At 39.5% G+C, this 27,455-nt stretch overlaps 1 protein-coding gene and 1 pseudogene across 5 annotated transcripts in view; one reads left to right on the forward strand and one right to left on the reverse strand.

The window, feature by feature from the left end:
• PCLO (piccolo presynaptic cytomatrix protein) overlaps positions 1-27,455 on the reverse strand; it is a 293,541-nt gene that overhangs the window by 252,074 nt on the left and 14,012 nt on the right. For all 5 annotated transcript variants that reach the window (XM_042469225.1, XM_042469224.1, XM_042469223.1 and 2 more), the window contains exon 3: positions 9,061-10,473. In XM_042469225.1, the coding sequence (XP_042325159.1) occupies positions 9,061-10,473 (1,413 nt within the window). The remainder of the gene's footprint in view (positions 1-9,060; positions 10,474-27,455) is intronic.
• LOC121932347 lies at positions 12,181-12,310 on the forward strand (annotated as a pseudogene).

A 27,455-nucleotide genomic window follows, 5' to 3' on the forward strand; every position in this document is an offset into this window, starting at 1 on the left:
CCTGTCTCGCTCCCTATATAATCCACTTAAACTCTGTTCGACACTCACTGTTTCAATATTTCTATATTAAAATTATTAAAAATAAAAATATGTTCAGGGACAGCCATTTCTGTATGCAGTTATACAAAAGAAAGGAGTATGGTTTAAAAGATACATTCAAAATATTTGAGAAACATTGTTCTACTTCAAGGATTCCTCTTTGAAGGCAGCTTACATAACATTGAATATACAGAATAAAACCTCTTAAAAGCAACAGACAAAGCATCATGAGACAGCCAGTCCATAAAATCACAATTCACCCAGCAACTAGTTTGGATTCAAAGGTCTCTCTCTGTACTAAAAGGATATAACTAGCATTGATAATATCACAGCCAGGCCTCCTTAGGAGTAGATGAGAACAATTCAATGTCATGTAGGATTTACAAAGGGGAGGGGAAGGACCCTAGGACAGACAAGTGCCTATCACAGGAATCTCTGAAATGACAGTATGTAGAAATCCTGGGCCTTAAAAAACACCTAAAGAATACAGTCCCTGTGATTTATCAATGTCTTCAGAGCACATAGCTATAGTGCATGCTTAGGATCTATTATTATTGATTATATAGCACTATCATTGTGAATTATGCATTACAAAACATAAAACAGTATATTTCTGCTCCAAGCAGCTCAGAATCTAAAATTTGTTATAGAGGAAATATAAAAGGCAGTAGCTCCTTGTTCCTATTTCTTAGCAACTGATCTACACTATACTATATACTGTTGTACAGTATTAAAAAAGAATGAGAGAAAGTGGGGAAGTAAGGAAGTGGGCAAGATGGGGAGGGAGAGGAGGAGAGAGAAAGGCTGTAAGAGAAATGAAATCAAGAACTAAAAGAGAAAGAAGCTAAGTACATAAGCAAGAAAGAAACAATAAGAACAGTGCAAACTAGATCCACGTCAAATCAATAATGGAGATTGTACAGCAGCTTCAACTATTTTAAGGCCAGCTGAGGAACTGGGGGCAGATGCTGGGCATTAACAATGAGATATAATAACCCACAAAGTAGCCATTCTATATGTCATGAATCCTGCAGGAGAGAATGCTCAGGAAAGTCAATTTTCACCCAATTTAACTTATCCCTCTTACTGCGTCCTGCCTCAGTTAGAGAAATTTTCAAGGGTAAAAGTGGTGAGAAGGTGACAAGGTGGAGCCCTGAAGAAACAACAGCAGCTCTGCCTTCCAAATGGATTCCTCTCTCTTCAGGACTGAGGCTCTGACTCAGTAGGCACTGTGCTTACCATCATTCACAGCTGCTTTGCCTGCTAGGGCTATAATACCAGGACCTGACAGGGCTCTGCTGAAAAACACCCCAGCAGAGAGAATGGGAGGACTACAGTGACTATCTGGAGCCAGGGGGAAAAAGAAGCTACTGGTTCTACTGCTACTTGGACTTCTGCCTTCCAAGTGCCTTCTAAGAAGCCTTTCCTCTGGTGACATCTAGCCATGAAGGGAGAGATGCAGGCCCAGCTCTATCGGGTCTGTCCTGGACTAAGAAGAAGAGCCCTCCCTCCAGTTCATCTGGTGCCATCCAGCCATGGAGGGAGAGATGCAAGCCCAGCTCCACTGGGTCTGTCCTGAACTAAGAAGAAGAGCCCTCTTTCCAGTCCATCTGCCTTGGTTCAGGCCTCAGAGGGAGAGGAGAACTGCTTGACCTAATCCCCTTCCCCACCATCATTCCCTTCTCCTTTTGTTTTGTGTCTTTTTAAAGTGCTCCAAAGTAACCTGAAGCAGTAGAGGTGAACAGCACAATGCTTTCTTGTTTATACTAACCCCTTTGTATTCTAGGCAGACTCTTACTTTGACATTCTTTATCTTATACGGAAACAATTTCATTTCTCATTTCATTTATTTATTAATGCTTAGACCATAGGCCATTTGCATACAAAGTAATAAAATGCAATGCAACATGTAAGAGCAACAATATAAAAACCACTACAAAAATAAACAGCAGAACAGCCTTGCATATATATAGAAGTTAAAACTTAATTCAATTAAAAAACACATAATGTATACACAATGAAACTATAATTAAATGAGTGCATCTCCAGAGCAATCAACAGCAACATAAACAATATATCTTGCCCAAATTTTCATTGCTGCCATGGCAAAAAGAAAAACCTTGTGAGTTACTGTATATACTCATCTATAAGTTGAAAAATTTAAACCCAAAAATGGGCTCCAAAATCCTAGGTAGATGTATATATAAGGGTCAATATGGTAATACTTCTTGGGAAAGCTGTGGAGAAGAGAGGGAAGAGAGAGAGGACAGAACGTAGAGGTCTGTGTTCTCCTTTTTGCAATCCAGCAGCCTTGGAAAAAGTTGTGGGAAAAGGAGGGAAATCAGAGGTCTGTATCCCTCTTTTTGCAAGCCATCAGCCTTGTGGAGAGTTGTGGGGAAGGGAGGGAAATCAGAGGTCTGTATCCCCCTTTTTGCAAGCCATCAGCCTTGTGGAGAGTTGTGGTGAAGGGAGGGAAATCAGAGGTCTGTACCCCCTTTTTGCAAGCCATCAGCCTTGTGGAAAGTTGTGCGGAAGGGAAGGAAATCAGAGGTCTGTGTCCCCTTTTTTGCAAGCCATCAGCCTCGGGGAAAGTTGTGGGGAAAGGAGGAAAATTGGAGGTCTGTGTCCCCCATTTTGCAAGCCATTAACCTTGGGAAAGATTGTGGAGAAGGGAGGGAAATTGGAGGTTTATGTCCACATTTTGCATGCCCAAACTGTGACCCTTGAGAGAGGTCCAGAGAGGGAGAAGCAGGGAATGAAGTGGTGTTTTTCCCTCTCCATTTAGATCCTTTGTTACATGCCCCTGACTTTGACCCTTGACTTATCCATGGGTCATATCAAAAACCATGATTTTGCCCCCAAAACCTGCCCTTGACTTATACATGAGGCCAATTTATCCATGTGTATATACAGTACAATAAAGACAGCATCAGACAGGAAATAAAAAACCTTTTCTGAAACTGTTATACTGAGATCAGTGCTAATCCATTGGGAGTTTACATGTCAGGACTCAAGCAACAAGATAGCCTAGGAATCTTTTATGGTACCCACCAGTTCTCTCTTCTAGTCCTCTCCCTTGCATCTGATTTGACAACCCCACCATTGATACAAACAACTTTGTGCTGAACCAACAACCCAGGCACCAGTTAGTAGTGGGAAGGAGGTGGGTGAACTCTAGGGTTCCCAAACTGGAAAAAAAGAGAGGCCTCTTGTACTTTTAAGGCTTGTGTACAGAGGGAGGTTCATCAGATATTTCATGCCATATAACCAGGTAAGAAGCAACATCTGAAAAGGTACAGGAGTCCAGTTTTAACCCTACACAGTCATTAAAGCAAAATTTCATCTATACTCTCTCTTCTCAGCTGGAGATTTATCTCTCCACTTGGGACCCTCAAAAAGCATATTCGTTCCCCAATATGTACCTCGTTTACCTGGTACACTGAAACCTGACAGCTCTACCCATACGATATTTATTGATCATTAAATGTGTTAGACAGAAGAGAATTTTTGGATTTTGACTCGGATTATTAAAATAGACCGATTCTGGTACCAGTCTTGATGACATCTTTTTTTTTTAAAGATGCTTTTCTACTTTCATCTACTTTAACACTACATTGAATGAATGCCATTAAAGCCTCAAGACAATGGCTGTGAAGTCTCTGCAGACCTCACCCCCTACACACAAAATCAATATTCACAGTTTCATAAACAAGCATGTTTTTCTCGAGCTGGAAGGTACTAAAGAACAGAGAGGTGACTGACAATCTTAGAGTTCAATATAGAGGGGAACTAGCAGAGAATTGCCAGTACATCATTCATACCTACTTCAGAGATTGTCCCTTAGTATTCTTACTAGAAGCAGCTGATTACAAGACTCATAAAAACCACCTGGACTGACTTCAGTAGCTTTGAATAACTGTGTTACTATCTGTACAAAGAACATTCACTCACCCTTATCAATGTGAAGGGCAAAGGGCATAAGAACAACAAAAAGACAACAACAGAAACAAGCAGAACATTTGGCAACAATACGTGCAGTCACTTCAGTTGCATAGTTCTGACTTCAAAAGCCATTTGCGGACTTCTTTTGGGATCTGAGGTGCAGGATGGAATGGGGAAACAACATGTTGGTGTTTTCTGTTCTTTATAATGCTGTGATAGCTATTTTGGTCCAGACTGCCAGGGACTGAAAAGGGTAAAGGCTCTCCCAACCTCAAAGAATCCAACTGCTCAGATCACAGTTTTTTCTGCAGCTAGTAATAACTGAAAAACAGAAATCCCAGAGGGATTTGTTGGTGATGGGAGCAGATATATGAAGGCTAGGGATGAGGGAACGAAAATCTCCCCCCCCCCCCCCCCCAGCCTTGTTTTTCCAGAAAAAAATGAATCATGGATTATTATTTTTTTAACAGTAGTGAATCAATGCTAAAGAAAATCTTCATACAGGTGCGGGACTGACTGCCCCAAAAGAGCAGCCTGCTGGCAGCCTAATTCTCTCCAGAGGGAAGCTGCAGCTGCCAAGCCCTGCAGCTTCCCTCCAGAGGAAAAAGAACCCCCCCCCAAAACGGGTTCTTTTTGCACTGCAGGGCAGACGTCACAAGTCCGTCAATGGTGCACTTGTGATGTAAGCGATGCATGGTGCCATGCGGATGTCATGCAGCACTTACGTCACAATGGCGGCACTCATGTGCATGGATGCCACCATTGTTATGCCATTGCGCTGTGCCAGGGTTAGGGACCATGTGGTTGCGTGGTCCCTAACCCTAAAATTGGCGCCAGCATGGTGCATTTGGGCGGTTTCTACAGTGCCATAGTTATCTCTCCAGGATTATTTCTTTAAAAAAAAGTAGCAGGTACGCTTTTATGTAATACTATGTACTGCAATGCTATTTAGTGTGGTGATTGGTAGACCACTGCTGATGCACAATCCATCGGCTGCCAGTCAATGCCAATTTTCCAGAAAAGAATCAGTTATAGCTAAAAGGGCACAGACATGCTTCTCTTCCCTGATGTATTAGTGGTGTGTATGTGAGCGCACACACTCAAAATGCTTGGGAAACACCATATAGTCTCAGAAAATGGTAATTTCTGGCCATGGTTTACATTTTTCAGTGTTTTCCCCCTTAAGATGAGAGCTTGGTGTCTGCTTGTTGCTATAAAGACAACAAGAAATAAAACAATTTATTGATTTACTATTATTGATGGTTTGCTCTGTCCTTACTGTTTTCCCTCTTGATTCCCATAAAATGGCAGCACTAAAAAGGTTCTTTAGAGGTCAGGTTTTCCTTACAGTTTAAGAGCTTGTAACTCCATTTGCAAGATTTTTTTTAAAAGCACATTCCACTTATAATTATTTTCTGAGTAAACAATTTTTCATATATCATACATGGTATTTTTGTACCAAACCAACATGACACAATTTTGTTCCTGAAGTAAGAGTTTCAATTTACTTTTTCAAAAAAAGCATTACGTTTTTCAAAAGAAAAAGTTGGAAATGAACTAAAAATGAGGAAGAAAGGGGGAGGGAAAATGTTGCACACTTTTAAGACTTATTATTATTATTATTATTATTATTATTATTATTATTATTGCAGAAGCCTTCAAGAATAGAAATCCATTTCTCACCACTCCATAGATTCAAAATTTCTGGAAATTTTATATCCTAGGTATCTCTTTAGCAATCTTTAGATCTCAAATAGCAGGGATGTGTGTGTTAAACCTCCCTGTCTTTATACACTTTCTTACTGAGCAAATGGCCCCAGAGCTGAAAAAATAGTCCACCTAATTTCACTTCCATCAACATGGCCATTGTTTAAAACTCGAACATTAAAAATACTTTAATTATGTCACAATTATTTATTCTAATAACCATGAATGCAGTTTTTTGCAAGTTTTCAGCAAAATGAACTTTCATACAATGAATCTCGTAACAGATATTAAATCTGGTTCTATATCCCTCTGAATCCATACTCCGTGAATCTACAAACCCACCTATCTTCTCGGAAGATCTGTTTTATTTTCAGGATTTTTTCTGAATCTCTTTCCCCCTATAGCATTGTGATGTAACTTCTCTATAAAATGTAAGTGACCTAGCAGAGAATCCAGCTTCTCCAACCAGTGCTGAAATTAATCAACTTGTAAATCACACAATACTGATCTTGTTTAGTGGTGTCTTGCTGTCAGATGCTGTACAAATGGTCACTGACATTTCTTTCATTTATCTGCAGCTGCTATACTTTCTTGTTCCCTGTACTAAAAATAGAACTACCTGAGCCACAAGTCCACAGGAAAGCTAATTAAAGAGTTGGTAAACAGTGTTCCTCCCTGGTGAATAAATCATCAGATAAGCACACTGGCTAACATCTGTGATAATCCATCAGAGTACACATGGCCCGATGAGGCCTTCAAAATCTATCAAATCTCATTTATTTAATCATCAGCTGTTTGCTTTTCAAAGAGTGTGACATTAAGATAAGCAAAAATAAAATAAAATTTCTATGTATAGAAATTGAACACTAGGCTGTCAACTATCATGAAAATCAGTATTGTGTTATGAACATTTGTTCATTTTATATCAGTGCAGAACTTTACCCTCTTTATTGCCTATTATTTTATACATACTTTGTAGAATGTATGCCATTGGCAGGTTTCATTTTTATCGATTTTATTATTTGTATGTACAGCACTGTGTAAATCTAAAGCGCTATATAAATAAACTATCATCATCATCATCATCATCATCATCTTTCTTTACAAACTTCTTTGCTTATTAGAAATGTTGAAGAATCTCTCTATTCTCCTGTGTCACTCTTAGATGTGGGCCTATCCCAATTGGTCGTTGGGCTTGATACACTGAATAGCTTAGGGAGATGAAAAGTGCTGGACAACAACTTGAGCACAACTGGTGCAAAACTCGAGTCTTATCTGACAAGACTCGCCATAGCAAATTTCTTTGTTCCCATGGAGAGGCAATACGTGCAGCAAAGAAATCTTTCTCCTCTGCATGTATTGCATCTGCAAATTGTCATCCAGCAGAACTGTTTAGGGTGGTAAGGGAGCTGACTCAGATCCATCTGTGCAGAACCCATTACCTGTCCCAACAACAGCCTGCTGCTTATATTAACAACTATTTTGCAGATCTCTCACATAAGAGCCGAATTGGACGCCAGTGTTTTAGCAGAATTAACTGATGAGGTGTCCAGCAACTCTGTGGTTGAGATTAGACTGGATCAGTTTGAGTCGGTGAGTAATGATGATGTGGACAAGCTCCTTGGTAGTGTGAAGAAGACAACATGCCCTCTTGATCCTTGCCCTTCATGGCTGCCCGTCCAGGGGGGACATGCCTTGAGGATGTTTCTGAGAGATATCGTCAATGCATCCCTTGCTATATGCAAAATAATTATGTAAGGAAATTGGATGATCTAGCTAAAAGACCACTTAAGGGAGCACACTATGACTATGAGAACAGACAGATTGAACTATTTAAGAGCCCAACCCAAGCTGACCAGGGGTTCTCTTTGTCTTGGACATGTCCTGCATTCCAACCTTACATTCAGAGGAATTGTAAAATGTCCTCTATTCTGCACCATAAAACCTGCCTTCTTGTGTTATCTCAGCAGACAAGTAAAAGGTAGCTCAACAGGTTTATTACTGCCCTAAACGGCTTGTTAGCTGCAGGCTACAGAGAAGACTGTCACTAATCATGTGGTGGTTTTGTTTCTTTTTTCTGATGGAGGTATGGAAAGGAAAGGAGGATCTGGGTTGTTGAAGCAGATCATTGGCACCAAGGGGAAGGTTGGAGAGTTCCATTTGGGTTGAGGAAGAAGCAGGAGGGATGAGAGATCAAATGGGAAAACTATAAATGCAAGTAGTGATTTTAAATGTAGATTCAGTCAAGGGTTTGCTGCTAGTAAAGTACAATTTTAAGCATTTGAATTGCTCAGAGTTCTGTAGTTATATTGCAAGCCAACAAAGCATTTTAACTAAGATAAATTCATCATAAAAATATGGTTGAGTACATAATAAAATACAGTACAGCTGTATATAGCTGAAAATAAACCATATGAAATGAATGTATATTATATTAGTGTTTTCAGCTTTTATTTGGTAATTTCCTACATTTTTCTTGAATGTGCTATATTTTTCAGTGCCTTGTCGTCCTTTGCAGTTATGGCATTGGTCACGCTGGCCAACCCAACCCACCCAACACAAATAATAACAAAGTCCCATAACATCAAACTAGGACTATCAATAATAATAAAAAACATCTATGGATAAAATGTATGTTTCCATTAAATAGTTGCTGGTCCAGATAGTTGTTTGTTCAGTTTGTGTCTTAGAGATGAGACTGGGGAAACATCATCAGCAGAGGAGGGAATTATTTTGTTATGAAGCAGTATTTCACTTATAGTCTGTAACTTTCTCCCAAACAATAATGAAGATGGTGGATAAAATGCAAGACATGCCTCTCCCCCTCCCTCCATCTCTTTCACATACATACTGTACAAGTTCCAGTCAATGTTGCAAGCACTGTGCCCAAACCAAAGAAACATCAGACAAATAATAAATTACAGGCATCCATCAACTTGTCTTGTGATAAGCAACCATAGAACAAATACTATTGCCTTCCTAACCCACCACAAATATTAGCTGAGCAAATTATAGCTGAACAGAATGCCCCTAACTATAACTTCTCTCTTTTTGGCCTTTACACATTTACAACTGCTGAAATGTCACAGTGAAATTGCTGATCGAGTCAATTTATCAAAGGAACCAAAAGCTAAATAGAACCAAATGTTTTAGAAAAACCCATCAATGTCTGGGAAACTCTTCTATTTGCAGTGAAATCCCATCCATGTCTACTCAAAAATAACTCTCCAAATTCAATGGAGCTTATTTTGTCTTATATAAGAATACATAGGATTAATCCTTAAAGACAACTGATCAAAACTTCTTTTTATAATCATAGTTCACAAAATAGCAATCCACAAAAGCACTAAAACAAATGAAATCTTTGCCTACCTCTGTTATGTGTGGCATTGGGTTAAATCCACAGAGATTGCACACTACATTCTTGCATTCCGTACAGGTATTGTAGTTGGGAGGATCTTTAGAACCAACATTTAATTCAGTTTTACATAGAGGACAAGCTGATGTTGGCAGTGAAGACTGAACCATTTTTGTTGGATCAGCACTTTTCTTAGCATCCACAGCTGGAGACTTAGTGTCTTTGGCAGGGGCAACCTTCTTCTCAGAGTCTGGCTCTTTAACAGAGGCAAGGCCTTCAGCTTTGGGTGGCTCTGCTTTTTCTGACACAGGAGTCTTTGTTTCTTTTTTCATCGGTGTGGCTTTGGAAGGTGGTTGAACATGACGGGTGTCTTTTTGTGATGCAGGGGGCTGTGCCGGAGGAGGTGGTTGCTTTGAGGGAGATCCAGTTGGAGGGCCCTGTGGCTGAGCTCCTTGCTGGCCTGCTGTGGAGATTAAATTAGAAGCCTGATTAAAAATGGAAGCACCAAATCCAAACAGCTTCCCAGTCACTCTTTCTTGAGGTGTGGTAGGCTGTGATTTCGAAGAATCTGTAAAGCCTCCGATATTGAGACTAAATCGACTAGATTGCTCTGGTGCTTTCTGTGATTGTTGGGGCTGAGCTGGTGGCTGAGATTGGGTGGCTTTAGGCTGAGATTGGGTGGGTTTAGGGCCTACGGTTGCTTGTTGTGGTTTTTGTGCCTGCTTGGCATCTGGTTTAGGACTCATCTGTGGCTGCATTTTCTTAAGATCTCCTTTGCCTTCCACTGGCTCAGTTTGTTTTTGAACTTTAGTATCAATTCCAGATCCAGGTTGAGAAACAAGCTTGGGATCAGACTTCTGCCGAGACACTTGAGGTGAAGTTTTGGTATCTGGAGGAACAGTTTTATCTTGAGGTGTGTCTTCGGATGACTTAGCAACCTCTGATCCCTGAGGATGTACCACCTTTTGTTGGACAGGTGCAGGTTTGGGGCCAGGTGAATCTTGTTTGGTATCAAATTCTGAAGGCTTGGGTACAACATCACTTATAGGTTTCTGAACATGAGGTTGCTTTTGTTTATCTTCAGCTGGTGCTGGCTTGGTCTGATCAGATTTGGGTGTAGATTCTGTTTGTTGAGTTTCAGGAGCAGGAGGTTTTGCTTTTTCAGGTGTGGAACTAGGTATGGTTGGCTGCTTTGTCTGTGGTGGCGGCGGCTTTTTGTGTTCAGGGGATTGAGTAGCATCTGGCTTTACAGTACTCTCTTTTTTCTGTGTAGGTTGCTGTGCCTGGGGAGGTGGTTTGCCTGCTGTGGTTGGAGCAGCCATCTTTTGTTTAGGTGCAGAGGACTGTGGTCCAGGGCCAGGAGCTGGACCTAAGTCACCACCTAAGGCTCTTTGCATCTGGCAGTTTAAACAAAGCCATTCTTTAATCTGTGTGAACAAGAAGAAGACAGAAAAGCTTAAATAGCAAGACAGAGTTACATTTTGAATACTGAAAACATCCAGTCTGCATTTTGGGGAGGAAATAATCCTACTCATTTTCTGCTTTTCCTGTTTGCAAATAGGAGGGCTGCATTTTCATTCACAAACATGGCCAATACACTGCAACTGCTTAACTTTCAGGCACTAGTTGGGAAATTTTATTTCCCTGTACAGTGAGCTCTTGTTGTCCACTGGGGTCTGGTTCCAAAACCCCCTGTGGATACCAAAAAAGTTGGGTGCTGAAATCATGATCTTTACATGGGACCCACTAGTACAGAAGTAGTGCCATGTCATTCCTGGGAATAGGTTTCAGCTAGTTTTCATTGTGGGGATATGATTTTGTTTGCAAATTATCTAGATTACTGCAGTACCCTCTTATAGTGCTGTTATCCCACTATTACTGCTCTGGCTGCCTCATGTTCCATTCTTGGACTTGTAGTTTAGGGACATTTAGAATTCTGAGCCAATCTTAGGTCTCACTGAAATACAAACCTCAGAATGCAGGAGGAGGCAGCCAGAGCAGTAAAACTGAAATAGCTGTACTATAAAAGGGCAGCACAGTAATCTAGTGGAAGGGTTGATTGCAAATTACTTCATTTGGGGACATTTGGGGACATTTTGGAGTGAAAAACTGGTGGTTTTTTTTTAAGAGATGGAGGTGGAAACCTCAGGAGTCTCCAGATGGGTATTCAGAAGCCACAACAGTGGGGTTTAGCAGGTGAATGCAGTTCACAGGCCACACTTTCCTCCCCTCTGCTTTAAAGGGATCCCCAAAGCAAAGGAAATGAGTATGTAGGCTCTGCCTCCTCTCCAAAACAAATTGGCCCAAAACTGAGACTTACTACTATAGTTGTAACAAACAAACGAGGAAACAGAATCATAGCAATTACACACAATCCATATAAAAGTATAATCCCCAGACAAATGCAAGGGAGAGAAAATGAGGAAAGCTACCTGAAGAACATTAGCTATGCCAAGTGTCATTTTTACCAGCCAAGATTGGACCAAAACCTTGTTGAATAGTTCTTAGATGGACTACCTATCTGCTGGCAATCTGGTTATCCAGCTGCCATGATGATTATACCAGAAGCCCATATTCAATTCTGATGGCTAAGTATCCCAGAACAGATACTTGGCCATCAGAAAGAAAATGCCACCCCATGCCTCCAGCTTCTCCTCAGCCAGCAGAACAGGACTCTAGCTAAGACTGATACAAGTACTTGCATACAGTAGATATGTTAGGATCTGCTGACAGATTCCTGGGTGGCCTGCAATACCTCATCAAGGATTCTCAGTATGTAATGGTTTAACAATTGTGACAATTTAAAAACCCTTTAAATTAGGCCTAGTTAAACCTTTAAAAGCATACTTTAAAAGTGAAAATTTAAAAGTGATTTTTTTCATGTTTGAAAGTGAAATTAAAAAGTGAAAAATGGGGAGAGAGACAAGGGGGTTTGTGAGAAGTATATTTGAGCAAGGAATTTATGTGCAAGTTCCAGTCTAATTTTTTTTAAAAAATCTCAGTTCGGGATGTGATCAGGAGCATATCAGTCTATAGCTTTATATCTCTCTGCTTGAGTCACTGTTTTAGAACTGGTTTTCATTGGTTGAATTCAGTGTGATTGTGAAAAAGTAGCTTGTATAAGCCTAAAGTCTATTGCTTCTCGGCCTTTTGGCTAAGATCAAGTGTAGTATAAGCCTAAAGTCCTCTCAGTGCTGTTCTATATTATTGTCTCTCCATAGTGCCATTGAGTAAGTCAGTATCACTTTTTAAAGTGATCATCCTTTGAATGCTCCTGTGACTAAACAGAATGATGTGCATTGAGACCATATTTGATCAATCTCTATATCTGAACAAGGAGCCAAAATTTTCAGCTAGTTTTCAGAAATACCTAGGAGAGCATTTTTTTATTTCTGCATTTTTAAAGACTTATCTAGGGAGAAGTATGAAGACTGTAATGATTATAATAGATTTAGAATAGATTGAAATAATCTCCGAATAGAATGCACAAGTATTCCTCAAAAGCTAACTGTCAGATACTTCCCTATATATATCTGTACAGTTAATTGGGAAAACTATTGTATCATTTACACTACACAGTTATAGCACTTTGACACTGATTCAAGTACAATGGCTTCATCCTATGGAATCCTTTGCCTCACCAGATTACAAACCGCAGGGTTTTGTAAGTAATGTGATATCAAAGAGCAATAACAGTGTAGTGAGAAGAGACCTGTACAAGAAACATCTCTAGTACACTATCTAAGAATTTACTGTCCATCTGTGGACAGTAAATATTATACTGCCCAGCTGTGACACTAAACATTGTTGTGAATCATGATGTCTATTTATTTTATCATTACTGCATGACTGTATATGAATTATTAAATAGAAAACTCCAAAAAACAAAAACAGTTCACCTAGTATTCAATAGAGGTTTGTCATCTGTCCTGCAACCAAAAATGGGAGAATATTTTTTGGGATTTAAGAGATTAATCTGTCTGATCTGCAGTGAAATCAACTTATACTTTCTGCCAGCGATTACCTGGAAAACATCCCAAATCACATGGTTTTGCTCTAGTAGTAAGGTATAGTTGCTAGGCAACAGTAATACTGGTGCCTAAGTGTGATTGTAGTTGCTATCTCCAGTGATGCAGATTTAATATATATATTATTTATGTGAACAACAAGGTGAGAGTATTTGGTGGAGCAGCGATAAATCTGCACAGGTACATTTATTTTGGAGACTGCTTAAATTAATGAGCTAACAAAATGAGACATCAAAAATGTTTTATTTGTACACCAACAACTTCTCAGCTTTTGAAAGGGTAACTATGAAATACAAGGAAATAAATTGAAATCAGGAAGAAGTGAAAGCATAGCAACACATTTTAAAAGCCTCCTGCCTTGAACAGAAAGTGAAGTCTACAATTTATTCCCATGCAATGTACATGGACTTCAAGAAAAAATAATCAAATGCGAAGAGAAAAATAGAACGTTATACAACATGTGTTGGCACTGTAAGATCGCAAGAAACTTTTGGAGAATAGTACATAAGAAATAAGAAATAGAAATAAGAAATAGAAATAAGCACAATATTGTATATGGTTACAGCAGCAAGGATAGTCTATGCGAAGTATTGGAAAAGCAAAGTAACACCGACGGTCAAGGAATGGACAATGAAAGTATGTGATTTAGCTACACTGCGAGACTAACAATGTATATAAATGGAAAGTCGATTCAGCAATATGAGAAGAAATAAAAAAAATAGCAAAGACATGGGAAATAGAAAATAGAAGAAGAAGTAGATAATAAAGATAGCAATAGATAAATAGTAGAGAAATAAAGTAATAAGAGTTATAAGGAACGGGGAGGAATAAAAGGTAGAAACAGAAATAAAGAACCTTTCCACAGAACAGGTTAAAGAATTTTGTTTAGAGGATAATATCAACTGGTGAAATTACACTGAGAAAGAACTATGGTTTTTATATTAAAAGGAAGGTGATGTAAGGAGAAGGATGGGTGATTTAGTAGTATGAAGGGTGATGGGTCAGTATGAATGAAGTATGAATGACCCACTGAAAGGAGAAAACCTCAGAGAAAGATGAAGGAAAAAAGAAGGACCTTTGAAAAGAAGAAGTATGATAAAAAAAAGTTCTCCAGAGCAAGAAGAATAAAGAAAAGATTAAAAATGTATGACATAAATAAAAATGTATGTAATGTGAATATGTATTTTTCATGCAGTATAAAATCTTTAATACAAATTAAAAAAGAAGAAATAATCAATCACATTGCAATATTTTTCTTAGCCTTGTTTAGAGGGAGAATGAAAACATGTGGAGGGGGAACCCTACAAACATCACCATTATCACTGCCATTGCTTCCCATGTGTGGAATTTTATTATTTGTTTGTTTATTGGATTTTTATCCCACATTTCTCCCAAAATGTTATTCAGTGTGGCATGCCATAATGTAAGAAGGATACAACTAAGTGGGAGAGACTTTTCTCTGTGTGAAGCTTGTCCATATGATTTAGGACACTGATTTTCCAATGTTTGGTACTGACTAAAAAGCCTTCATAGACAGATGCTCTGTTCTTCAGAACTCTCCAAGTGTAGAGAGCAATGGAAATGACAACAAGGGGGCTGAGGATAGCATATTCTTGAATGTTCATGAAACACATGATCCAGGCTTTGATTTTTCCATGAAACTTGATCACAGATGCTGAATGGAATGGGGATACAATCACAAAATATAGTCGCTCTCGTGCACTACCTCATTTGAACAAATATTTCCTCACTGCATACATAATCATGCAGAGATTATTGCCAGCACAAACCATTTCACAGCCTGTGGGGAAACCAAGGCAGTCTTTTTCATAACTTGGCCAGCAAAGAACTCTCTACAGACTCTAAATAATTACGCTTCAATTAGAATGGAATCTCAGAAGGGAAAAATAAATATGACTGCCTGGCAACAGTTAATAAATTTTGAGCTGTATGAAAGACAGCATGACATGTTTGTCAAAGCAGAAAAGGGTGGTACTGAGACAGAGAGGAAGAGAATACAATATCCAAAATAGACATCATAGTGATACCATTATGAGACTAATCAAGATGCACAAAACATCATGCCAGCTTTTGAAGCACACTTGCTTCTTCACTGAGCACAAATGATAAATATAACTTGGGGGGAGAAGGTGAGGGTGTCAGTATCACAAGATCTACATCTTACTCAATATGTTTGCTTAGGTGTTGTCTGAGATAGTTTTGAGAGAAAGATAGAGGCCACATACTTCACTAGCCTTCAAGGGACTTGAAAGAAAGGCAGTAGAAGAAATACAATAAAATCTTTCTTCTTCAGCAATAAGAGAGATAAAAACCAATAAAAGATAAATTTAATAATAAAAAATAAATTAATAGTAACATTAAAATATCAAACTTAGGGGTGAAACAAGTGCCCCAAAGGAGTGGCTTGCCATCTCCCCTTTGCACAAAAAAGAAAAGGCAGAATGCCGCTCCTTTTTGCACTGGCAAAAAGGTGCCTTTGCTGCTGTGGCAGTGGTTTTTCCGGGTTTTGGCAGAGTGCGGCAGCTAAATGTGGCTACCATGCCGCTACCATGTGGCTGCTCAGGGCAGCTTCACAGCATGTTCCTGGTGTCTTGAGAGTGTGCGTCATGCATACACCACACCCCCAAACCACCATGAAGTCGGCCCTTTTTGCTGGTCTTTACTGGCCCTCACTTAGGAACAACCATGATCTTGGCCAAAATTACTAGAAACAATCTTCAAAGTGATATTAATTAACTTTATGGACCATGCAATATTGGTGGCCAGATATTACTGCAAGTTAAGCAAACTATAAAGAAAAAAATGTTGGTAAATGTATATATTGAGTATATATTGCAAGCTGAAGAAATAAAAGATATGTACAGAGAAAAATCATTAAAAATCACCTTGAAGCTTGGTAAAACAAACCATTAAATGGTCAGTACATTAAAAGCTTAGAAGGAAAAGCTGAGAAGGAAAACATTTGGAAATGGTTACAGAATGGGACACAGAAAAAAAGAAGTGAAGGACTTAAGGTGCCTCTACACTGTAGAAATAATGCAGTTTGACATCACTTTGTGTGCTGTGGCTCCATCCTATAGAATCCTGGGATTTATAGTTTTACAGGAGCTATAGCCTTCTCTGTCAAAGAGTTCTGGTATACAAAAATACAAATCCCAGGGTTCTGCAGGATGGAACCATGGCAGTTACAGTGGTCTCAAACTGCATTATTTATACAGAATATGCAGCTTCATATTCACAACTCAAAAGCAGGTGTCACAAACAAATAGTATCAAGAAAATAATGAAGTATGAATAGTAAATTTAATCTATGCAATGAGAAACATGAAATTGTTGACTGCCTTCTTATTTCATGCAGACTAAATATAAGAAACATTATAAGAAACTAGAGGCAGTGATACATCAAACTGACAAACAATTAGAACATAATTTCTCAGACACAACAATGGTTGAGGGAAAGAAAGCTAGGGTTATAGAACAACTGTAGTTCCACTTAACACCTTTTGTATATGCAAGAGATCTGTTCCAGACACCCCTCTGTGTAAGGGAATAAACATGAGACCTCAAGTATCATTGTTTTCTATGGCAGTGCGCTCCTGGGAGTGAACACTATTAAAAGTGCCAGGGCTTGCCATCCACTTGACTTTGAGCCCGCGGATGATGCGGGCACCATACATTTGTAACAAGTGTTCTAGGATCAATTCCAAATAGAATGACAAACTATCTGAATGAAATCTCCATAGATAGGATCACAATAGCACAATTACAAAAATCATCATACTGCTTGGAACATTCCACATTATCCGACAATACCTCACTGATTCCTTGATTCTTGAAATCAGAATCTGATTTACTGGTGATCCAGAACTCCAGCTGGTAAAACCTGGTAGATTGCAAAACCAATAACAATAAGAAGAAGCAACATACTGCAAGCAATTAAAGAAATGCTATTGGATTTCTTTGACTGCTTTTGTTTCAAGTTCTGTTAAGGCTGACAAGGGGTGCTGCCTCTGGTGTAACACCCAAGGAAATTTTTCATGCATTATGCAGATCTGTGACATTTACATAATTACTTTCTCCACCCTAAATCTTCTGTGCCTGATGGAGCAATGAGTGTGCTTCAAAAGCTATCATGATGCATTTTGTGCCTGTTTGTGGGGTAAAAGTGGTATCACCATGATCTATATTTTGGATTTTGTTGAACAATACACCTACCCACTACACTCTAGTGTTACTTTTAAAAGTATATTCCAACATAAATTGCCCAACAGTCAAATAGCCATGTGTAACAACAGCTGCAAACTGGATGTACATGACATCTCCCCATTCAGTTGATTGAAAGTGGCAGAACAGTATAATGATGGAGACATTAGAGACACATTTAGAAGCATTACATATTCACCTTTTCTTGATCAGGAATCAAATAATGGTGCAATATTCAAGGATTTATCCTAAACCAAACCCAACTTTGGAATTTGCTTTGGGTATTAGGGCTTGGACTCCTATATCATACATTAACTGGGGCTTTATTTTCCTTTGCATGTAGGCTGACTGGATTAGATTGTTCTTAAATACTGTTACCTTTGACTAGCAATATACATTTTCCCATAAACTTTGGAGTACAAAACTAGACTGTATCAGAGGGCTAGCCATCCATAGATTGTAGCTCCTGTGATTGCCCACCCTAGATTAGCCAATGGTGATGCTCACCTGTGTGCATCCTGATGCAGGTGTGAGCATGTTGCTGGCCATTGATTCTTATGGGCCTGAGCTCCCATGTTTTTTTCCATAAAAGGGGGGGGGGGGTTGGATGGGGAGATCCCACTATTGTACTTCTAAGCTCTCCTATTTCTTAGGCGGGTTACAGACGGGCAGGGGAGGACGTCTTGGAGGTGTATTTAGCTGAATGCGGAGCCTCCAGACGGCCCGCCCCGGGGGCGTGCTTCAGGTGTTGGAGCTTCCACACGGGGGGGCAGTGAAGACGCCTCACCTGGGGCCGTTTCGGACCCGGAGTTTCCAAACCGCCGCCTCGGAGGACGCTGCAAAAAGAGAGGCAGCTTCCTCACGGGCGGCCCAAACCGTGGCTTTTTTTTTTTTTTGCCGGCTGGCGAATGCGCAGCTGCGCAGTGCTAGAGCAGCGGCGGCAGAAAGCCTATGTGCGCATTTAAAGTGCCCAAGCCCCTTTAAACTTTCCCCCCCCCGCTGCCCAAAAACAATGGTGGTCTCCTGCCAGCTGGTGATCAGCTGGTGTTGGCATCCTTGTCCACTTGCACGTTGCCAATGTCACCAGCATCATGGATGCCTCCTCTCCTTTGGTCCCCACGCTCCTGCTGAATCTGCAATGCGCAGCCACAGCTGTCTCCGCTGCCACCGCTGTCCCCCTGCCATCTCCCCTCACCTCCTTTGTACATATGTCAATATTTACAGTTTTAGCGTTTTTTTATTGTTAGGTGAAAATGGCAGAGGAATGTGTGTAGGGGTGCACTTTAAAGTCCAAACTTTCCAAGCAGCGCATGCGTACATGTTGCTCTAGGGTTAGGGTTAGGGTTACGAGGCTTAAAATACGCCGCAGCTGTGCCTCAGCTTCCACAGCTGCATGGCAGCGGACGTTGCAATTAAAGCCTGACTGCGCATGTTCCAGGACCCCAACTCACTATGCGACGCAGCAGACACGGAGCTTTTAAATGGGCAACTTAAAGTAGCGGCGTAGCAATTCTGGTGTACCGGTGCAGCAGCTCTCATGGCTTCTTCCACTTCTCGATATGTGTCAGCATTCAGGTAGGACTGCTCCAGTTTCTGCAGTTACTCCAGTTTCTGGTACCATATAGCTATAATGTCAGCCGTCTCAGTATGAGACCAAGACGTCCCCCTGCCTTTTTTCGGGGTGCTGGTGGATGGCTGAGCCATCCTGCCTGGTGGCAAAGGGGAGCCGCCACACAGCTGTGCCAGGAGCAGCCGAACTGTGCCCTTTCCCAGGTGAAAATGGCGCAGGAATGTGTGTAGGGGGTCACTTTAAATCCCAAACTTTCCCTTTTCACTTTCTACAACCAAAACATCCACCGGCAAAACTTACAACTTCCCGCGGTTCTAGCAACGCATGCGCACAAGTGGCTCTAGGGTTAGGGTTACGAGGCTTAAAATGCGCCGCAGCTGTGCCTCAGCTTCCACAGCTCCATGGCAGCGGACGTTGAAATTAAAGCTTGACTGCAAACCACGCATGTCCCGGGAACCCGACCCATTATGCGACGCAGCTGACATGGAGCTTTTAAACCGGCAACTTATATTTGCGGCGTAGCAATTCTGACGTATCGGTGCAGCAGCTTACAGACAGAGCTGCGCAGGTACGTATCAAATCAAAAAGAAGCGGAAAAAAGCAGCACGGAAATAATTACCATGCTGAAGCAGACTTGAGATTCATTTACTCCAGCAATTTTTAATCCAACAACGACTCGTTAACAGAGTTGTCATGTTCATTTCTAGCCCTTCCTCTAAGCTTTTAACATCAGCCCAAAACACACAAATTCTGAAGATTTTGCCTATCACTGTATCCTGTATATAAAAATGTTATTTATATACCTTGGGCTTGCTAGTAGAGGTAGATCAGCCAACTGTGGCTTACATTTGATTGGATCAAAAATAAAATGGGGCAGTTCATTAAAAACCTAGAAACTGCTTTTTCATCTTATTCAACCTGGTCAAACCACATACATCAAATTTGTGTTCCACTCCACTCTCCCAGTCATCCCCTGTCACTTATAATCTCAATAGCCTCGCCAACCTTACTGACAATCATTGGACATAGGAGACAGCTATCTCTGTGGCGGTAATATGGTTGTGGAATTCCCTCCCCCTGATTGGTAACAACTTTGGGTACCAAGTCAAAACATGGCTTTTTAGTAAAGCTTTTGGGCCTAACTGATTTTTATTCAGGCTGGCCATGTCTTATGGTTGTACTATTTAAAATGGTTTTAATCAGTTTTTAATTATTCAGTTTTAATTGATAAAGTATTTTATTTAGTTTTAATCTTTTTAAACCATTTTTATTATTTGTTTAAAATTGATTTTTATTGTAAGCCACTCTGAGACTTTTGGATATAGGATGGGTTGTAAATATTTTTATAAATATATATTTAATAGGCTTTGTCCAGCTAAACACTGGTTAAACTTCGGACAAAACGCAAGAGTTTGTTTGGGTTGTAGGCCCTGCACCTGCTTAGCTGTCTTTCCAGTGCTGTACCTTCCCCCACATCTGTAATTACTCTCATTTTGTGTTCCCTCCATAACTCTCCCCTGACTTGGAACAATGTCTTCCCAACTAGGCAAAGATCTGGAGGCACATATATGCATTAACATAGAAATATGAAATTCAGATTACTTTTTACATATGTATGTAATCAGGCCATGGCAAAATTGCAGTATATTTCTGGTTTTAATATGTTACACTCTGTTCTGAAATATAATGTCTGCCTAGTGATGAGATAAGAGTAGGAAACTGAACGTTTTCCTCCATCTAAAATCCAAAATTGAATATACTGAAAGATGAGATATTCTTTGAAGAGCGGAAAAAACATAATAGTCAATATAATCACTGTTTCTTGTAACAACTTCTAAATGCTTTACAATTTAAATGAAGTACAAATGAATGTGCCTATATACACTTATCCAGAAGTAAATCCCACCTAATGGGGCTTTCTTCTGCACTGACATGAATAAGATTACGAAATAATGTTAAGAAATTATAGCGTTAGAAGTAAGCAGAGTTTGCACCTGCAATTTGCTTGGGTTTTTAAAATATATTATAAATATTTAATAGAACAGTTTAATAGAACAGCCTATTAGGAAAGGGAGGTTCAATTGTCATCCAAGTGGATGAATATTTTAGTCTCCTAAAGCCATGTTTTGCTACAGAATTCACACATAACTAGAACTAAACTGTAGACATTTTTCCTCATTGTCACCCCAAAAGTTGTAAACTAATTTCCAGGTTCCTGTCATCTACAATATTTATCTCTCTCATTTTTAAGATATAAATTATGTTGAATGAAACATGAGTGGAGGGAAGGAAGAACAAAACAAATTCCACAAATGTGAACACGTGTAGACTGTTATGGAATACTTTGCTTCTTTCCTTTAACCACTCTCATGAACATGGTGGTTTTTTTTGTACAACACAATACTCTGGAGTTCTCATTCAGATAAGAAAACATCTCCTATTAGGTTACTGTTGCAACTTTTTTTTTTTTAAACCCAACTGGATAAAAATGGATGATTTGTGAAAGTTGTAATAATTTTTCAAATTTAGATCAGGGGATTTAATAAAACAAATAAACAAACAACATTTATATTATAGTAAAATCCAGTTTTTGGAGACAACTCAACTTTACATGCTACCTGAACTTAATAAAACTTTTAAAGAAATGCCTTCACTTTTACTCTCTTGAAACTTGATTCCACAATCCACTATGAAAAACACAGAATTAAGGACTCCTTAGTTCTAAAAGGATGGGTAAAATATTTGTGCTCTGAACTTAAAATTACAAATACAGGTTAAGTCTCCCTTATCCAAAATAAGTTAATAACCAAAAGAGGTTAATAAGGAAAGTCTAATGCTGGACATAAAGAAAACAAAAATAATGACCACAGAAGAAAGATACAAATTCAATTTAGACATTGAGAAAATTGAAATAGTTAAAGAATTCCCATATCTAGGATCAAACATTGACCAGAATGGAGACTGAAGTCAAGAAATAAGAAGAAGACTAAGGCCCTTATCACACAAGCAAAATCTGAAGTTATTCCAGGGTCAATGTGAAGGCAATGCAGGGGCAATCATGGGATTTTAATCAGGAGCCATCTTAAACACAATCGGGGGTCATTCCAGGGTCATTCCAGGGTTAGGTAAATCCTCTTTTTCTCTGAATTTACCTAACTCTGGAATGACCCCTGATTGTGTTTAGGATGGCTCCTGATAGCGTTTGATGTCATGTGATAAACAAACTTGAAACTTTACCTAATCCTGGAATGATCCTGGAATGACCCCCGATTGAAGGCTCCAGATTGCATTTGCCGTCGTGTGATAAACAAACGTGAAACCCATGATTGCCCCTGCATTGCCTTCACATTGCCTTCACACTGACCCTGGGACAACTTCAAATTTGGCTAGTGTGATAAGGGCCTAGGAATGGGAAGAGCAGTTATGAAAGAACTGGAAAAGATACTGAAGAACAAAGACATACAAATGAGCATCAAAGTCAGACTCATTCAGACCATTGTATTCCCATGGATATGAGAGCTGGATAGTGAAGGAGGGAGACAGAAAGAAAATCAACTAATTTGAAATGTGGTGCTGGAGAAGAGTACTTAGGATACCATGGACAGCCAAGAAGACAAACAAATGGGTTCTTGAACAGATCAGACCAGGGTTGTCCTTGGAAGTTAAGATGATCAAGTTGAGACTATCGTACTTTGGTCATGTACTGAGAAGGCATGGATCACTAGAAAAAACAATAATGCTAGGAAAGATAGAAGAAAGAGAGGAAGATCACAAACCAGATGGATATACTCAGTCAGGGGGGTTATGGGCAAGGGCTTGCAGGACCTGGGCAGAGCAGGACAGCGATTCTTGGAGATGTCTCATCCATGGGGTCGTCATGAGTTGGAAATGACTTAAGGGCAGCTAACAACAACAATAAAAATGCTTGGGACCAGAAGTGTTCTGGATTTTAGTTGTAGTTTTATTTTATTTCAATAAAGGGTGTTACTATCTCAGCCACTCATGTGGACATTTCTGGATTTGAGAAGATTTTGAAGTATCTCAGATTTTGGAATTCTGGATAAGAGTGAGTCAACTTGTATGGCACAACAGATCATTTGGTACGATGAACTTACTAATATTAGCAAGGAAGTCATAAGTGAGCACAGGCTTTGGGAAATACTTGCCGTCTTCCTGTTTTATCACATCTGAGCGTGCCAACCAGATTTACATCCTTTCCACTGGGAGGAAAAACATTCATCTTCTGAGTAATTATCAGAACTTCTTTCTGAAAAATTGCTGGCACTGTTTGCTATAAATTCTCTTGATCACAAATTTTTGCACAGAGAGATAAATCCACACTTTGAAATACAATATTATTTGCTTATTTGTGGGTGGTTGTGGCTATTTCTAGTTACTATTCTAGCATGGATGCAGTCAGCAACAAACTCTGCACCCTAGTGAAATTTTATGATAATGAATGTGGCAAAGAAGATGAATTTATTTAAGTCAAGGTGATGTATATTTTGTTTAAGGGTGTTATGAAATTGCATGCATAATTTCTCTCTACTCCTTTATCAGCTGGTGTTGGGATATTTTCTGAGGAGAAGCAATGCCAGTGGCATTCCTCCTAGTATCAGATGTAGCACCTCTTCACCATAATGCAATATTATATTGCCTCGTTGTGATAAGAGGACAATGTGTTTTTTTAAAGATGGCTACCAGCATCAGCATCACAAGCAGTGCTACCACTGTTGAAAAACAAGTGTCAGCAAAAACAGTTGGAGAATTTTGTGTGTGTTATCCCCTGCTAAAACATCAGATTTCAGCCAAAGTTATCACCCTTGAATTTCAAGTTCATCTTAATTTTATATGAAAATAATGGTTACCAATTTGCCTTCTTTTCTCTGTAAATGTGCAAGGATGCTGAAAAGAACAACTGGTTGTAGACCCAAAATTTTTCAGAAGCATAAACAGTTACTAGGGAGATATAAATAATTATATTTTGATAACTAGCAAGCAAGAAAGGCTCAGGTCCTTGAGAGGTAATAAAGCTAGAGTTCAAGATTACTAATCTGGGTTCAGTGGAGTACAGTATTAGATTGGTGTAAAGGAAGCCATCGGTTAGAATAAGTGTTAGATCCCAATTACTTTGAGGCAATCTAAAATAACTTTTGCCTGTTACAGACTGCCAAAATAAAGCTGCTTCGGGTCTCTTTGGAGGTATGCTATTTAAATGATGCATGGGTCCTAAGAGTCCGGAGGTCACGCTAAAGCCACACTCCATTCCTAAGCACTGGAGGGCAGCTTTGGTGCAGCTTCCGGATTCTTAGGATGCAGGCATCATTTAAACAGCATACCTCCAAAGAGACCCGAAGCAGCTTTATTTTGGCAGTCTGTAACAGGCCTTTGTGTGTATTTCTTTTTTTAAAAAAGATTGTAGCATTTAAAAATAATATACCATATTCTTGATAATATACAGGTCCATTTAGCAATAAATCAACAGGCATAGCCATTATATTAAGCAATTACTATGCGGCTGTTCTAAAATTGCAGTTGGAACATTCAATTTGTCTTTGTTTTGTGTGTGCAGGACTTTTTATTTTCTCTTTTGACCTTTATAGCAAAACTGGCTGGTTTTGGTTCTATTATAGAACATTAAAAATTATTCCATTAGTACTATCACCATCTGTGGATCTGCCCAGAATGGAGACAGTTTGATACTACAGTGGACCCTTGTTACTTTGATATCATCTTTCACCTTGAATTGCTGTAGCAACTGGTTAAAAATATACCTGTGGATTGTTTATACTGTACCTTGATCAAGAAGCACAGCCAAGAAATAATTGGAGCACAGGCTATTTGTTCAGATTAAGTCTGCATCTGTACCGTAATAACCCGGTTTGACACCACTATAACTGCCATGGAGCAATGCTATGGAATTATGGAATTTGAAGTTTTGTGCGATAATTAGTTCTCCTGTCAGTGAGTTCTGATGCCACAACAAACTACAAATCCCAGAATTCCACAGCCTTGAGCTAGGCAGTTAAAGTGCTGTCAAACTGCATTATTTCTGCAGTGTGGATACAAACTAAACTTCCTGCAATAGATGTGCAAAGGCTCCCAAGATTTATGATTCATGTCTGATATACACATGTAGTAAAATTAGCTAACAGTCTTTAGAACTGGCTTAGGAATTATTTGCCTCCGATGAAGACAACTCCAAACATCTTTCACGACTGGTCCTGCTTCTCAAACTGATGGGAGTTGCTGTCCAACAACATATGGAGAACCATGTAATTCCAACCCTACTCTGAGATGATACAACTGGATAACTTTGTGTAAATGTTTCAGTAATGCCTCTGGGAATTGTAGATGGAAGATGAAGCAGATTTTGCCCACTGCCTAGACTGACAGTCCTTTCCTTGGCATCTAAATCTCTCTATGTAAGGTTTGTGTTGTTTTTTAAATACAGAGAAACATTAAACTATGTGAGCCACCACTATACAGATAAAGCTAATAATGTAAGAAGTAGGACACAGTGTAAGCTTTTAAAGTGATTGCCTCTAGAATTGTCCTGCCTGATTGTATTAAGAGAAATTCTTGATTATTTTTGATTCAAACATTTAATCTCAGAACAACGGGGAGCAATGCTACATCTATGAGCCAGTTCACACAATATAGTTTAATGTGCCTGGTAATGTCTGGCTCCTTGGCACTGCTTTCCTTTGGACAAAAGCAACACGTGAACCTGGCATTCATGGATGCAGCCAACAATTACTGTGGTTACCAGAGCTGGAAAAAAGTGCTTCTTAAAGAGAAAAGCAGTTGTGAATGTAGCTGCTGTAACTTTTACATCTTGGAAATGGAGGATTGGCTGGCATAGCCAAATCACTGTAATTCAGCCCTGTGCTGCATAGAATCATAGAATCATAGAATCGTAGAGTTAGAAGAGACCGCACGGGCCATCCAGGCCAACCCCCTGCCATGCAGGAAATCCAATCAAAGCATCCCCAATAGATGGCCATCTGGCAGTTTGTAACTAGTTCCATAGTTCCAACAACCTAGAGACATGATCACACCAAAGTTTTAGAGCTTATTAGAATGGCACTACCTTTCACTTTGCACTTGCAGCAACAGTGTGTGTGTGTGTGTGTGTGCGAGAGAGAGAGAGAGAGAGAGAGAGAGAGAGAGAGAGAAAGCACAAGTTCTTTCTGTTGGGAATGGTACAATCTACTGGAGGGTTTTGTAAGAAGCCAATGGAGAACAATGCAAACTGGATGCCACATATAGGTTCTACAGTGGATTTGGCCCTGTCCTAGAAGGCCTTTTCCTATTCAGAGCTTGGAAGTAAGACATTGAAACTAATGATGTTATCTGTATCACACTACTTTGGGGGAGGGTTAACAAAGGTGTAACAATATTTTTTGTTGTGAAATAAGATAATCAGTTACATGTATTCATTAATTCGAAACCCCCTGCTGAGGGACATGCTGGAGGAGTTTCCATTTTTATGGATTACTGTTTATAAGATTCTCATTCATATTACATAAATGAGACCAAACCTGGATAAAAGAATTGCAGGGTGTCCCATGGCTGAGCATCAGAGAGAGATCAGTTTGCCATTGCTTTCCTCTGAAGTTGAGAGTATAACTTGCTCAAAGTCACCCAGTGGGTTTCCATGGCCTAGTACGGATTCAAACCCTGGTCTCCCAGTGTATTAATCTAACACTCCAACCACTACATCTCACTGGCTCTCTGGAAAGGTCTGGGATGCATAGCCAACACAAAAGGGAAAAGAAGCCAATAGCTTCAAAAGAGGGAAAAAAACATGCTATAGAACCTGGAATCCTTAAGGTAGAACCAAGCTCCTTCAGGCAACCTATATATTTTCCCCTAAGTTCTCTAAACATACAGTAAAGGTAAAGGAAAAGGTTTCCCCTTGACATAAATGTCTACTTGTAACCAACTGTAAGAGGTGGTGTTCATCTGCATTATTGAGCAGAAGAGCTAATTTGTCCAAAGATTACTATAGTGATCATGTGGCCAGTATTGGTCACATAGATAAAAAGTGCATGTAGATAAATCGATACCACACAGAATTGCATTCTGAAGTGGTATAGATTTATCTTCATGCACCTTTACATGCTTTTGAACTACTTGGTTGACAGAAGCTGGGACAAGAAATGGGAACTGACTCCATCACTTGGCACTTTGGCCTCGAATTGCCAGTCTTCTGACTGTCAGAATTAGCATCTTAACCACTAAAACATACTACAGGTTGACTATTCCTCATTCAAAATTCCTGGGACCAGAAGTGTTTTCAGATTTTTGAATATTTTGCATTAGAGATGGGATCCAAGTCTAAATATGAAATTTATATATATATTATATACACATTATACATATAGGCTGAAGGTAATTTTATGCCACTAACAGGCACATTATCAGTTATTACCAGTCTTCTCATTGATAAATCCCTGGCAAACTTCTAAAACAGTAAACCCATAAATAAACTCTTAATGAAGAAGCCATCATACATTTCATACATCACCAAACTCATCTGCAAATTTAAATGGATCTTTTTCTTAAGCAATTTTAATACCTGA

The sequence above is a fragment of the Sceloporus undulatus genome, chromosome 5 (genome assembly GCF_019175285.1).
Source record: "Sceloporus undulatus isolate JIND9_A2432 ecotype Alabama chromosome 5, SceUnd_v1.1, whole genome shotgun sequence".
In the NCBI taxonomy this organism is placed as follows: Eukaryota; Metazoa; Chordata; class Lepidosauria; order Squamata; family Phrynosomatidae; genus Sceloporus; species Sceloporus undulatus.